This window comes from Pygoscelis adeliae, unplaced genomic scaffold, assembly GCF_000699105.1.
Source record: "Pygoscelis adeliae isolate BGI_AS28 unplaced genomic scaffold, ASM69910v1 Scaffold402, whole genome shotgun sequence".
NCBI classification, from domain to species: Eukaryota; Metazoa; Chordata; class Aves; order Sphenisciformes; family Spheniscidae; genus Pygoscelis; species Pygoscelis adeliae.
Window position 1 is genome coordinate 5,898,465 of NW_008824411.1, and position 13,910 is coordinate 5,912,374.

At 46.1% G+C, this 13,910-nt stretch overlaps 1 protein-coding gene across 1 annotated transcript in view; it reads left to right on the forward strand.

Annotated features, from left to right (window-relative positions):
- SELE (selectin E) overlaps positions 1 to 3,571 on the forward strand; it is a 5,891-nt gene extending 2,320 nt beyond the window's left edge. The window contains exons 5-11 of the mRNA XM_009320716.1: positions 416 to 601; positions 709 to 894; positions 1,180 to 1,365; positions 2,375 to 2,482; positions 2,948 to 2,969; positions 3,080 to 3,152; positions 3,507 to 3,571. Of these exons, the coding sequence (XP_009318991.1) occupies positions 416 to 601; positions 709 to 894; positions 1,180 to 1,365; positions 2,375 to 2,482; positions 2,948 to 2,969; positions 3,080 to 3,137 (746 nt within the window). The 3' untranslated portion in view covers positions 3,138 to 3,152; positions 3,507 to 3,571. The remainder of the gene's footprint in view (positions 1 to 415; positions 602 to 708; positions 895 to 1,179; positions 1,366 to 2,374; positions 2,483 to 2,947; positions 2,970 to 3,079; positions 3,153 to 3,506) is intronic.
- The last annotated feature ends 10,339 nt before the right edge of the window (positions 3,572 to 13,910 follow it).

The following is a 13,910-nucleotide window of genomic DNA, read 5'->3' on the forward strand; positions in this document are numbered from 1 at the left end:
CTCTTAGTGGGGAACAGGGAATGGAGATGATCTAGCTGTGAGACTGCGCACAACAGGCCAGTTATTCCTGACCGTAGGAATTATTTTTTGAGGTGTTCAGCTTAGAATAAGCTACTGTTTGAAGCAAATAAAAGCATCAAACATCACCAAGCAGCAGTCAAAATGGGAAAATTTTGGATTGTAGCTAGTTGCTGTCATGAGCTGCAGATGAATTTACAGCCTTGCCGTAAGAGTCAGTCTTCCATTTTGAGATCTTTCCACTCCTATCTGCCTTCTGAAATGGCAGCATAATAGATCTCCTTTCTAAAGCTGCTTCCATTTAGTGGATATGTTGCTAAGTTTCAGGAAATTAAAAAAAAAAACTTTTTATGGTTTGTTCCAAGCTAAGTTCTGTGCTGTCTCTTATGCTTTTCAGCTGTGACCTGTCCAGCCTTAGAAATGCCTGATCATGGTGCTGTGAACTGCTCCCATTCCTCTGTGGAGCTCAGCTGGGGTACCACCTGTGAGTTCACCTGTGAGGAAGGATTTACCCTGACAGGACCAGCCACACTGCAGTGTGGGTCTTCTGGGGCCTGGGACAGGCAGCAGCCATCCTGTGCAGGTACCTTTCTTTATCCCTGCTCACCTGAGCACTTGGGGTTGTCAGCATTGGCATGTTGAATTCCTGAGGCATCTGTGCTGATTGCTGTTGTGATCTGTGTGTTCCAGCTGTGAGGTGTGAGGCTGTAACCTGGGCAGAAGAAGGCTTTGTGACCTGTGACCACGCTCCTGCAGATCTCGCCTATCGCTCGCGTTGCGATTTCTACTGCAGCAAGGGCTATGTTCTGGATGGCCCATCCAGCATTGAGTGCACGGCACAGGGACGGTGGTCAGAGCCAGTGCCAAAATGCAAAGGTAAGACTTACTGGGTTGGAAAATACAGTTTTCTTGTCGCTGGACAGCACACTGAAATCTGTATTTCTATAGGGTGCTGGCTCCAAACTAAATTCTGTGCTGCCTCTCCTGTTTTCAGCTGTGACTTGCCCTGCCTTAGAAATGCCTGCTCATGGTTCTGTGAACTGTTCCCATCCCAAAGTCTAATGAATTTGAAAATACAGTGTACATCTACTAGTGAAAAAAAATAGGGCCAAAGACAGGAAAGTCCTTAATGACTCTTAACCTTTTCTTTCTGTATTTCAGTTGTACAGTGTGAACCACTGAGGTCTCCTGAGAAAGGCTCTATGGATTGCTCACATGGTGCTGGGAACTTCACGTACATCACAGCCTGCCACTTCAGCTGTCTAGAAGGATGGAGGCTCAATGGTTCTCATGTTCTTGAGTGCAGTCATTCAGGAAACTGGAGTGCCAGTCTGCCCACATGTGAAGGTATTTGACCTGTGACTAGCCACAGAGAAGTGGCACCGGGTTTCTAGTCAAATGAGGTATGGAAGGGTGGAGGAGGTAGCACCAACTGGTGAGCTAGAACTTCTAGTGAAGTCCATGAATTAAAAAGCCCAACATAATATCTCAGTATGTTTTTTGAAAATAGAAGGGAGAAAAACTCCTAAAAGGTCTTGGTGAAAAAAGTTGATTTCTTATCCAAAACCAAAAGCCGCAACCTGATTTTGGTTGTTTTTTACAACCTGGTTTGTTTGTTTTTTAATTAAAATATTTCTCCTGTTGAGCTTTTTCCATACAAATAAAGAAAAAAAGCTTTTCTAGAGAAACAGAACCTTGTGGGGAAATCTGCATTCATAAGTCTGTTTCTCAGTGGAAAAGTTTATAGATTTGTTAATTTGGTGTGTTAGTTTCTTGGGTGAACTCCTCAGCCAAAAGACCTTGCAAAGCTTTTCTGTCAAAGGCTGTAATTTTACAGGACAACAGTCTCAGCCTTGCCTTCCCATTCGAGGCAGTAACAGCTCTGTCCCTGTCCTCAGTGGGAACATACTTGGCCTGCCTGAAATGCTTTTGCTTGACATCCTAAAAGCTCAACTCCACTTTATTTGCTTGAGCAGAATTTAGATCCTTTAATAATTTCATTGATCTCAACGGGATTGCTCAAAGAGGAAGACAGCATAGTGGGAATTAAAATATGAACCGAAACATGAAAAATAAAAGATGAGCATAAATTGTCATGTGAGGCTGGAGGCTAGACAGACCCTGGTACAGCTAGCTTGTTGCCTTGCCATTGCTTTGGCAATGGGTGGGATAATTTTTAGTATGCAGCTTTTTACCTTGTATACAGGATGTGTCCTGTCTCAGCAAGAGAAAACTTAAGGGTTACAAGCTGCAATTCTGGTTCCTCTTGAAGAGCACAAGGAAAAGGAAGAAGTAGAGAGGTCTTCGAAGACCTCACATGCCTCTTGATCTCACTGAAACTTTTTCATCCTTTCAGCTTCTGAACAAGTCAGCTATGTCTCTGTGGGCATAGCAGCCACAAGTGCCTCTCTGTTGTCCACAGCATTGTTCCTCCTTTGGCTTGCAAGGCATTTCCGAAGAAAAGGTGAGCAATTGGACTGGGTCCACTGGTTTTATTTACCCTCCTGAAAAATTTTCAGCGGAGAAAAAAACCCGACCTCCAAATCCCAATACCTTGCTTTTTGAAAAAGTGAAAATCCCCATACTTGAAAATAATTTTGGAATTTTTTTAAGAAGCCTGTATGCATGCCATGTTTAGCTTTTGGATGAACATTTAAAAATCAAAAATAGTAAACCCCAAATATTTAGAAAACAAGAATTAGAAGAAAAAAGCCACATTCTATTTATCAGTAATTACTGCCAGGGAAAGTGAATGGGAATTTGAGATGGGGCTAATGACAGCACAGTAATAACTGCCTGTGAGATTTGTTGCTAGATAATGGCTTTTTATCAGATATTCAGAAATGAGAGGGGTTTTAGTAGAAGAAGTAGTTTGCATGAGGGGGCTTTCATCTTGAAATGCTAATACCTTTTCTTATTCTTCTTGCAGCAAAGAAATTTACTCCTTCCAGGTAAGTTGTGTCTCAAAAAGCAGCGTGAAAAACACTGCAATCACTTTGCTAAAATCCATTTGATACAAACCAGTTGTCATTAAAGTACTTTTTATTTCTGTTTTTTATAGTAGCTGCCAGAGCCTAACCATTGAAGGTAGCTTCCAAAGTGCTGGCCAGAATGTCTGACTCCAGGTGTTTCAGGTAAGCACACAAGATAGCTGAACTCACAAATTCTCTTCCTTTTAATCACACAAGCAATCAGAGCTGTTAATTGCTATACAATTGCTGAAATAGCAATATGTGCTTTGGGGTACCTAATATGCATCTTGGCATCGCATGAAAGTTCCTAATGAGACTGATGTATTTATTGCTTTAGAAATGGTTATTCAGCTCCTTACGGATGATTGTGCTTAGCATTCTGTCCAGCCACGTATAGTATTAGGAACACTTTTGTGCATTTTTGCTACCTGCTGCATACAAAATTCCTCTGAAATGAGAGCAAATACAAATCTCTGCCAATTTTCCAATTTATAGAGGAATTTTTTCTCTCTGCAGGAATTGAAGCCGTCTTTACTTACGTCTCAGAGATTTCTGGAGAATGAAACTGCACGCAAATCAACAGCTGTCCAGATGTTTTTACCTCTTGCTAACAAGATGGTTGACCTCGTGTGTTGCTCGAAAATTTTGAACTCAAGCTGTCTGGTATTTCCATTGAAGACAAGCAGAGAGGAAAACTCTGGCCTTCTGGCAAAATACTGTCTACATTCAGTCATGTAGTTATCATAACTGGGAGCTTGCCATCTCTTGTCCAGATGGTGAGCAAATAGTAAGCTGCTGCCTAAAGAGGAGGCTGGTTTCTCCTCTGGTCTACTCAAAGGTACCTAGATGAGGTGAAGACATGCATTATTTCACATCACTTACTACACTGCTGGAGATGCCTTCTCTGGAGGCATATGGGATATACTTGCAGAAACAGAATAATCGGGATGGAAAAAATATTCATTGAATAGCCTTGAAATCATTGATCTGGTTTATTGTTGAAGTCAGTTTATTTTAAGAGGATGTCCCAGTCAATAAATATGCCTGTAGTGATATGGGCAATTATTTGGGTTTCTGCTGCATGTCCCAGGAAGCTGAGGGACTTTAAACTTTTTTTTTTTTTTTTTTTTTGTTTTGTAATAGCACTAGGAATCGTAGTGCTTATACTAGGTACTCTGGTTTCTGAATGCAGCAGGTAGATCTGAAATTATCTCATCCCTGTGGGATTATGCACTGTAATACAGGTGTACACATAAATATTTAATTGTGCAATTTTTACTGTGGATATTTCTGTGCTGTTAACTGTAAATGTATTGTAAAATACCTATTCCTGAATAGGTCTGTGGCCATTGATCTGGGCCCAGGTAATTTTAAAATAATTCAGAGGTTTGTAAAGATTTCATGCCTGTGTATTATTTACAAATAAAATGGAGGCCTGAGATTTGTATATAAATTGCAAGTATGATTTATTAAGCTGTTAAAGGACTTTAAATGAAAGTCTTTCTTAATAAGTTATGTTTAAGTTAGAATCATAAATTAAGAATCTCTGACTTAGAATCTGATATGTATTGTCCTATTTGTAACAGTATTTAATAAAATGTTTTCAATGTAATGCTCCCTTTTTGGAAACGTACATCATTTAAATGATTTATGTCAGCCCTGTGGGATATGGCTTCAGCAGCAGAATGTGAAGGGTTGGGGGAAGACTGGCTAAATAGCAAGGCTGTCCCTTACTCAGCTTTCCATGTTTTCATAGCAGTCAAGGAAAGAGTAGCCAGCAGATGGCACTGCCTACCTGGGAGCTAGCACAGCCAGAGCGCGACCCCAAACGGGCATCCCCAGTCCTGAAAGGAAGGAGGAAGGCTCAGCGATGTGCCCTGTAAAGCAGGTGCCTGGACCAGCAGTGGGCTTTGTGACAGGCAGGCTCAGGAGGGAGAGGAGAGCAGAAAAAGAGGCCAAGTAGGTGATCTTGGTGCGTAGTTAACAGCACAAACCCCTCAGCCCATGCAGGTCTTTCATGGCCCTTTCTGCTGGGAAGCTACCTGAGTGCTGGGAGACCATGGGCTAACAGGTGAAAGCACAGCTCTGGGGATTAGTGATGACTGCTGTCTAGGGACCTCCACCCCCACCCTGGCTTGGGATGTAGCCAAAGACTCTGCCATGGGCTAATGCTGGCCAGGTGCCAGCGATGGCCAGACAGTCCTGTGGCCACACTTCCCCAACCCCTGATGTAGCCAAGGAAACTGCACTGTGGCTCTCCATAGTTGCTGCCAGCAGCAGCCAGCCCTTGATTATAAACCACGAGATGCATTCCTGCCCTAGGCGAGGCTCAAGAGAAGCCATCAGGCCTGTGAGCAATGGAGTCAATTAAGAGGTGCTGTGCCACAGTGGACAGGGCCCATTGCTCTTTATCCCAAACCGATTAATGAACTGAGAGCGGCTGTCAGTGCTTCCCCCGCCTTGACAAGGTGGGGCCCAACCGTGTGAGCAGATGTAGAGCAGTAATCCTTCAGGTTCCCTGAGGAGATGTAGAGATTAGCCCGAAATGCCCCGCTCTGAATCCCTGCAGGAGCCGTTTTGAGACACCACCGCATGGGTCCCCCAGCCTGTCCTTGTTGTTGTCCTCTACATGCATGGCCCTGTCACATCCTCTGGAGAGAGCTGCTCAGGCCAGCATGGCTTCTACCCTGCTGTAGTCAGGGCAGCCCAGCTTCTCCTTTTCCAGGAGTTTATCGGAGCTGGTGCTTCTAGCAGCTTTCCCTGGGATCTTACAGGGGCTTTACTACCAGAAAAGACACTATAAAATTATCTGCTGTCTTTCTCCAAACCTTCGTCCCTTGTGACTTCCAGAGGCAGCAGGAGTGAGACCACATGTGAGTGGGATTAGTCCTCTGCCTCTCCCGTATAACCCCTAGGCCAAAGACTCCCTGAAGCGGATCCCCTTTGTTCCAGTGACTTACAGGTTACATCTATCCTCATAATTAATGTTAGTCTACGGCACAGGCAAAACCCTAGCCTGTGCTTGTCCAGGTTGCTTGATTCTTGATCCTCTCCTGGCACTGTTTTTTCCTGCTTCAGGATATGAATTACCAGTTATGATGGCATGATGTGTCCAGGCCTTTAGGATCTTCAGGAAGTCATTTTATTTGCAGTGGATGTGTCTCTGTTGCAGTGCCTGTGAACACAGCTCTTCTGTTGTTTGCTATCTGTATAGTTCCTGTGCTGGAAAGAATAGTCGTGGGAATGCTTGCTGCCAGGCGGTCATTTAGTAACTCCATTGTATCACTCCTCTATATGGTGCAGTGTTGTGCAACCACCGAAGGGCCACAGGGTCTTTGCTGGAGGGACTTTCCTTATTTCCTGTTGTCCCATTTCCCTTAAATTCCTCAGCTCTCCCTGGGCCTGTGGCATTGTTCAGAATGGGATCCATGTTTTGCCTGGCATCTTATTTTGGAGTGGATGTCTGCTTGGGCCATAACCTATGGAAGCTGTGAAGGTGACATTAAGTGGGAGGCACGCATGTCCTTACACAGCTCTGCGTGCTTGCTGCTTGGCAAGGGGATGGTTTTTGTGGCGTAACTTAACAAATTCCTGATGAACTGAGCTACCCGGGTGGCTTTAGCTTTTTACATCTGCAGTCCAACAGAGGGGGACTTAGAAACAAAATTTCACTTAAAGTCTCAGACAGGTAGCGTTTGATTTGGGGTAGGTGTCTCTGTGGCCCTTGGTGATATGGACAGAATAAGCCCTGCCCAGAGTGGGTTTGTGCCTTCTGTTTTCAAAAGCAATTAGCCATCAAACAAGCAGTCATTTACCAGGGCCTGGCTGAAGTGGCCTTCCAGAGCTCCAGTTTTCAAGGGTTGGATTGGACCCAGCATTTGGCCAGCAGTTTTTCACTCACGAAGATAGGTCACTGCTACAGGCTCTGGAGACTGCACATCTTTGCAGCTCCTTGCGTGCTTTGCTGAGGACTGGCAGCAGGGACTTTGAAGCAGCAGCTCCCGGAGGAGTTGGTGTCGTGATCAAATCACTAACCTGCTCAGCTCCTGCCCTGGGAGCTGTCAGAGGGTATTAGGGCCAGGAGGCCAGACTGCAACACACCATGTCTGTGCAATGCAACATACTCAAGCCTCTGTGAGTCTGGTTTCTGTCCTGAGTCTTGTTCCCGTTTGAATTCCTCTGGTTCTTGCAGGGGGCTGGCTCCCTCCTCTTAGCTTGAGCATGCTGCTAAGGTGTGGCTGGTGGTGGGTATTTGGTGAGGGCCTTCAGCCCATAGTCCTAGAGGAGAAAGTTGCCGTGGTGAGCTCTTGGTCAGGGACAGAGAGGACCACAACATCACTGTTCCCTGGGAGCCATAACTCACATCAAATGAGAAATACAGCATGGGCTTGCCCACAGACCGGCAGGCTATCCTCCTGTTGGTAGTGGGTAGCAGAAGCTTGGTGGAGGGCAGAAAAGCAGGCGTCATAGCCCAGCCTGTCATAGCATTTGCACAGTTGTACTGTGGAGCTCCCTAGCCTGGTTTACGGCCTCTCTCATGCACACCTTTAGGGAGAAACAAGAAAAATTGCAGGTTAGATTTGGCCAGTGGAGTCAAAATCTGCTGGATGGTTATCGCTACTCACCTGGCACTATTAAATCTCACCTAGAAGGGAGGCAGACTTGGCTAACGCAGTTCACCTGTGGCTCCAGTGTGAGAAAGAAATCCACAGCCCAGAAAGTGTTTCCACAGTTGATGATGGCCAATGCTTTTTCCAGCTCAGGAAAGCTGCTGCCAACAACAGGACAGCGTGCAAAAAGCACAAATGCCTCCTCAGCAACGCAGCAGATGCCCCCGGGCAGCTGCCAGCAGGTTTTCTACCTGCCTTCCCACTTCAGGGAAGGACATTCCCTGAAAAGCCCAACAGTTGCTTTGACTTTCAGCCTGGGCCAAGTGGGACCTTCATCAACTTCTCACCTCGCCAGCTGCCATGAAAGCAGCGATGGCAGGTGTGAAATTGCAGGTGACTTGCTTGCTTCTGGCACTCCAGTGCTGTCATTTTGGGCTTTTGACAGCCTCTGAGTGGGCAGGAAGAGGGAATGGCACTGAATCCATGCATTCTGGAGCAGGCCTTGGATCGTGGAGTGCTTGGGTGGAAGGAAAAGGGTTAAAGGGGAGACGGGAAACACTTTGTTCAGGGCTTATTCCACAGGATGATTTCTGGGAAAGGAGGGGCTGCAATCAGGCAGGATGTATTCACTTTGGGATCTTGGGAAATCAAGCCCAGCCTTGATTTGAAGAGGAAAATATAGCGCAGCCCACACTGCACAAAACAGCAATGTCCCCGCTTCACCTTATCTCGTGTCAGCACAAACAATCCAGATAACATAAAAATCAGACATGGTGAAATGCTGGCTTCACGTGAACAACCAAGATGTCCCATGGGGAAATGATACGGTTTGAGCAGAAAGACAGCGGGCGTAGTCCTAGAAAGCCCTATCCTAAGATAGAGAGAAAGGGCCCTCTCCAGCCCTCACTGTGTTTCCTCCTCCCCCCTTGCCTCAGCTGCTACCAGGGACCCCAGGTTGGTCCTTGGGTGGAGAGCAGGAGATGCTGTCTGTGTCACAGGACTGTTCTCAAACTGGAATCTGATGTGGATGGCCCTCAAAGGCAGCAGAGGAAAGCTCTGCAGATGAGTTAGGAACTGCTGGGTCATTGTCAGAGAACAGAGAAGATCTTTGCTACTTTACAGCAAGTCACTTTTGACGAACACAATCCCTGCAAACAATCAGGTGTAGCAGAGGTTCTTCTACTCTGTCAGAAGCACTTGTGAAGAAAAACTCACCTGTGTCAGTAACCTCTTGCAACTAAAGGCAGAGGATTTGGCTGATGCACTTGACAGCGATGAAGTAGTCAACATGGAGTCATGCAGGAGGGAGCACGGAGGCTGCCCACGTTCTCCACTGCTCTTCCTCTTTTCCTGGAGGGAAGAACAGCTCCATCTCTGTTTTGCAAGACCCTTCTCGCCTGCCACTTGTGCTCTTCTCCCTGACTTTTTGGTGGGTACAGGGCTTGGGGTAGAGGTGAGAGACCCTCACCACATGCCCTTGGAGGGAACAATGGCAGTTTGCATTGTGCGGGCAATTGGTAAAGCCACAGTGAATTTTGCACGCACTACTCAGACATGCAGAGTTTGCTCAGGCTGGTGGTTTATTTGCACTAAAGACAGGCCAGCCATTCACCTGAATGCATTTGTCACTCTGCTCTTTTGAACTGGGGTAGCTGGGTATTATGGCTGAGGTCAGTACAGATCGATCTGGTTCATTTTCTTTTCCCTCTATTAGCTCTTTCTTCAGAAATATTCAGTGCCCTGTTTAATTTGCCCTGCCTGAGTAGAGGGTTTAGCTTCTGCTCAGAGTGGTATAAAATCCCAGCTGATGTGTCAGGAGGAGAGCACTCAAGATGTTAAAAAATCCATGCCTTTCCTAACATTGAGTTTAAAATCCAGATTTAAAAAAAAACCCTGGATATAAAAAGTTTCTTGTAAAGTAACTGTAATTACTTACGAACAAGCATCTGGCTCATCAAAATCATGTAAGTGCTGAAAAGAAGTCAGACACAGATCACCCTTTTCTCCAGACTACGATTCATTCAGTTCGGCTGCATTCAATTCAGAAGCAGTTCCTTCAGGTGCTGACAAAATGTTTCAAACGCTGCCAGACAAATCTAGTAACACACGCACACACACGCGCCTGTGCGCACAGGCACAATGGGCCAGTCAATGCTTTTGTTTTGTCACTTTTGCTTCCTGTCTCCTTGCACACACACAAGGCAGATTTTGGTTCTCGGCCCATTAAATGGGCTGAGAATAATTAATTAGTTAATTAATTAAAGATAAAGAATAAGAATAATTAAATAAAACATCCTGCCCTGTCTGCTAAGTGGGAGCAAGTCTTGCAGGTCAGCCTTTTGGTGACAGAAATTGGTGAAGGGGACTCCGTGGACTTTTAAAGCAGTTTATTCGTGTTCCAGCATGAGCAGGGGAAACGGAGATGGTTGCAAACAGCAGACAGATACTCTTTGCTTTCATGTCGGCATTGAAGTGTAACTCCAGAAAGTGATTCTGGCTCAGAGAAATGCACTGTGCAAGAGTGAACCATCTGTCTTGGAGGAGTTTTGGGAACATGGACTCCCCTGGACTTTGCAATGAGCAAAGCTAACTCTGAAGAGCAGGTTTCTCCCTGAGCTTGCACCTGAGGAAAGAACTTGTCAGAGTATCCTATGAAATAGGATTTGAGGAGCCCTGAGAAGTCACCTGTTCCAAATTCCTGTCCCAGACTGTGAGTGATACTGCAGGTGGAAGTTGGTGCTGTGCACCCCGTGCAAAAAGCAGGGGCTCTCAGAGAGGAACCTGGGTGGCTCCCAGTGCAGTGGCACACCACATCTGCGGGGATGATCCAAGCAACCCCAGGGATTTGGGTGCACAGGTCCCGGACAGTGGGGTTGATTTGGTGTCGAATATATTTGGCTATTTCAGAAATCCCAAGCTGGGGCTGTTAGCTCTTCTAACACTGAGGCTGTGCCCTGGAAAAATGAGCACTTGGTTTAATTTCCAGCACTGCTGACAGCTAAGTCTGGGAAATTCATGCCTCTACCTTGTGTCTAAAACAGAATGATACTGAACTCTTTAGAGAAGAGCTTTGGGACCTTCCCAGGAAGAGCAGAGGACCTGTAGCAGGGCAATGACAATGTCCTGTTCTTATCCTCCTGCCTTCTCTACCTGCTGCCGGATACGAGACCAAACAGCCCTTTGCTCTGATCTGGGACAGCCATCCTTCTGTTCCCATGTCTGGAGTTGGAAAATCTAAGCCTTCGGGGTGTTTGGATGCTGTGGGAACAGGTGCAATAGGGAACCTAAAAAACAACAGATCAGAAAACATATGGGACCGCCCCAGCCCTTAATTAACCTAATTGCTGCAGCTTCCACGAAGGTCTGCATGTTTGCCTAGCGTGTTGTTTCCGGTGCAGTCAAGCACCGGTCCCCGTGATAGACTGCAGACACGGTAATGCCCCCCCCAGACGGGGCCCAGCAGGCCAGACCACCTCCATAAAATCCAGCTGGTGGGCCCAGGGTGCAGGTCCTTGTGCCTAGACGTACAGCCCACCCCTCCAAAGAGGTGCTGTAGGCTTCTCTGGAGAGAAAGTGCGGGTGAGGAATGGGTTTTGAAAGCTAACGGGTTATTACAGCCCAGCGGTTTGACTTGTCTGCCTGTCCTCCATCAGAGGATGTTACTTGCTGATTGCTGCTGCAGGGGCAATGAGTCATTCAGGCTGCAGGTGGTCAGCTGATAAATATATTGAGCCAGCTTACCTGCATGTTCGATGGCACAGTAAAACCACTAGATATTTATAGAAAGAAATTGCGTCCTGACTGGTGAAAAGAGAACACTCTAAATGCTCTTTGGTTAAAGAGTACAACTAGGCTGTAGTCCTTTCTTCAGGACTTCAGACCAAGAGAAAGGGTAGTCAAGAATCTTTTTTTTTAACCTCTTTTGATGCTCAGACAATAACAAGGTTTTTTCACTTCAGAGTCACTCTTCCTCACTGAAAGTATTTGGAGAACAAAGTCACTCCCCGTTTAGTTAAACATTTGTCTTTTCATGGCACTGAATTGTAAATAAAGCTGTTGTCCTAAAAATACTACAGATACCTCAAAGTTTCCTGAGGTTCAAAGATGTCCTCTAACACAATCCTCGTGTTGTGCTGCAAACTGAAATTTGAAATCTGACACATCTGGTTGTTCAGATGTGCGGTATAGAGCAGCCGAGCCGGCCCGCCTGCTCTTTGTAAGGGAGCAGCTATTTCCACATACGTGTTTCACTCCAGCAGAGCCTGGATCCTCTCTGAAGCTCAGGGGCTGGAGACTTGAAGCACAGCAGAAGGAGCTGCCTTGAGAGGTGCAGAGATGCTAGCAAGTGGGGAGGGAGAGTGCAGTATCTGATGTGGCCACATCTTGTCTGGCCAGTCAAGCCAAATGTTTATCACCTTTGGATTCACCATGCTGCCCAAAAAGCAAACCAGACGTGTAGTAGTGTTGGCAATCTCTGTAGGAACCTCCTGTCTGCCAGATTCTCTCTCCCTGCCCTCCCAGCAAGTGCCAGCTGGGTTTTTGCTTTCTTTCATCCTATGATCATGTTTCATCAAAGCAAGCACAGTCAAGGGATGCAAAGCCCAAAGGCTTACTAAAATTAGGCCTGATCTTTGGTCCTGTTTGTAAGTCGTTTCTAGGCATGGTGACGTCTGACACACAAACTAGCTAAAATCAGGGTTTGCAAGTCCTAAGTGCAGCTATGTTTGTATTATTGTTTGCAAAGTCCTTCGGAGCAGCTGTGTGCCTGCTAGAACAAAACAGCAGCACACAGGCACAGATCAAAGAGGCCCTGTGAAACAGATTTCAACATAGACAAGCAGCCTACGCTATCAAACTAGCTGACAAAGGAGGATCATGGGAGAAGCACCGTGGCTGCGATTTTGACACAATCAAACCATGTTCCATGCCCATGACTCAGTACTGGAGTCACACAGGTTCACTGTGGAGATCTCTGGGTCTTCTGCAAAAACAACAAATGAACAAGATGTTAAGTCCCAATTAAGTTAATGGGGCTTAAACAAATCTTTCAAGTTGAAGTAGTGGTTTGTGTTTTAGTGGATCTGGATCTTGCTAAAGCTTCCCTTCCCTCTTCTTCCCATCAGAGCTACTTAAATAACAGTGATTAATAAGAAGGAATTATGAACAGCAGTTCAAACCCCAAAGCGTGACCGGAACAGGTGTTTGGAATGGCTGTACGAAATACCTTCAAAGAGGTGATGAATAAGCAGCAGAAGCAAGGAGGGAGAGCGAAAAGTGTGGTTTGTGCCTGTTTTGTAAACTTAGCTCGTGGATTTTTGAATGAAGAGGAAGTGTTGATGTCAGGTCTCTGGTTTGGCTGATTGCCTAACATGCCATGGAAATCAGTGCCCATTGGTAGTGCTGTCCTCATACCTGGGCTAGAAGAGCATTCGTTCGGTGCTGGACTGAAATAACAAATCATCCCAACTCTGGTCTGCTCTTTGGGCAACAAATTTGGTCTAGTTCAGGTCTTCATGAAAACCTGGATGGCCAGCAGCTCTCCACCAGGCCTGTGCTCAACCTGCCTGCTGAAAAATGGGCTTCTAAATGGCATGAACCAAGGTGAAGCCAATCTCATTTTGCAGCAGCCTGGGTGCACCATGGTACACCTCTGGTGCAGAGCTCTCTGTTTTCCTTTTCCCTGCTACATGCTGTCCTCATATGCTGCGGCTTGTGAGAAGGAAGGGGATGTATGGGGTGCATCATGCCCCAGGATGGGGATGGAGCTCTAGTCTAAGATATCCTTGTGGGAGCTGAAAGGATGCAAGTTCAAAATAAATAAAAGGAGGTGACTCTCCCCTCTTCATTCACCTGTCCTGGAGACTGCCCTCCCAGCATCTCCCTCTCTGCCCCAGGGAGACACAGGGGAAAATCCTGCTGGCAACTCTGGCTTGGGCTAAGGGGCAGCTTCTGAAATGGGCTGCTCCCAGACTGTTAGGAGCTTTATAGGTCAAACCCAACATTTTAAACTTCACCTGAAAACAAATTGGCAATGAGGCCTAACGAACACACTCCCAGGAAGCTTTGCAAGGCATGCTTTTATTGCAACTCTGACCATAAAGGTCTACAGCCTCTCATTTGACGAACAGACAACAGCATTTTTTTTCCTCCTAACAAGGTTTCCTTAGAAATGGATCCACTGCTGAATCCTGAGTCTGCCTGGCATATTCCAGGGGACGTCTGGCGTAAATTCTTCATTATTAGATTACATTAGTTGCAGCAATAATCATTCACATGGGATTATTACATCCAAGCTTGTCTCATTGCCTTT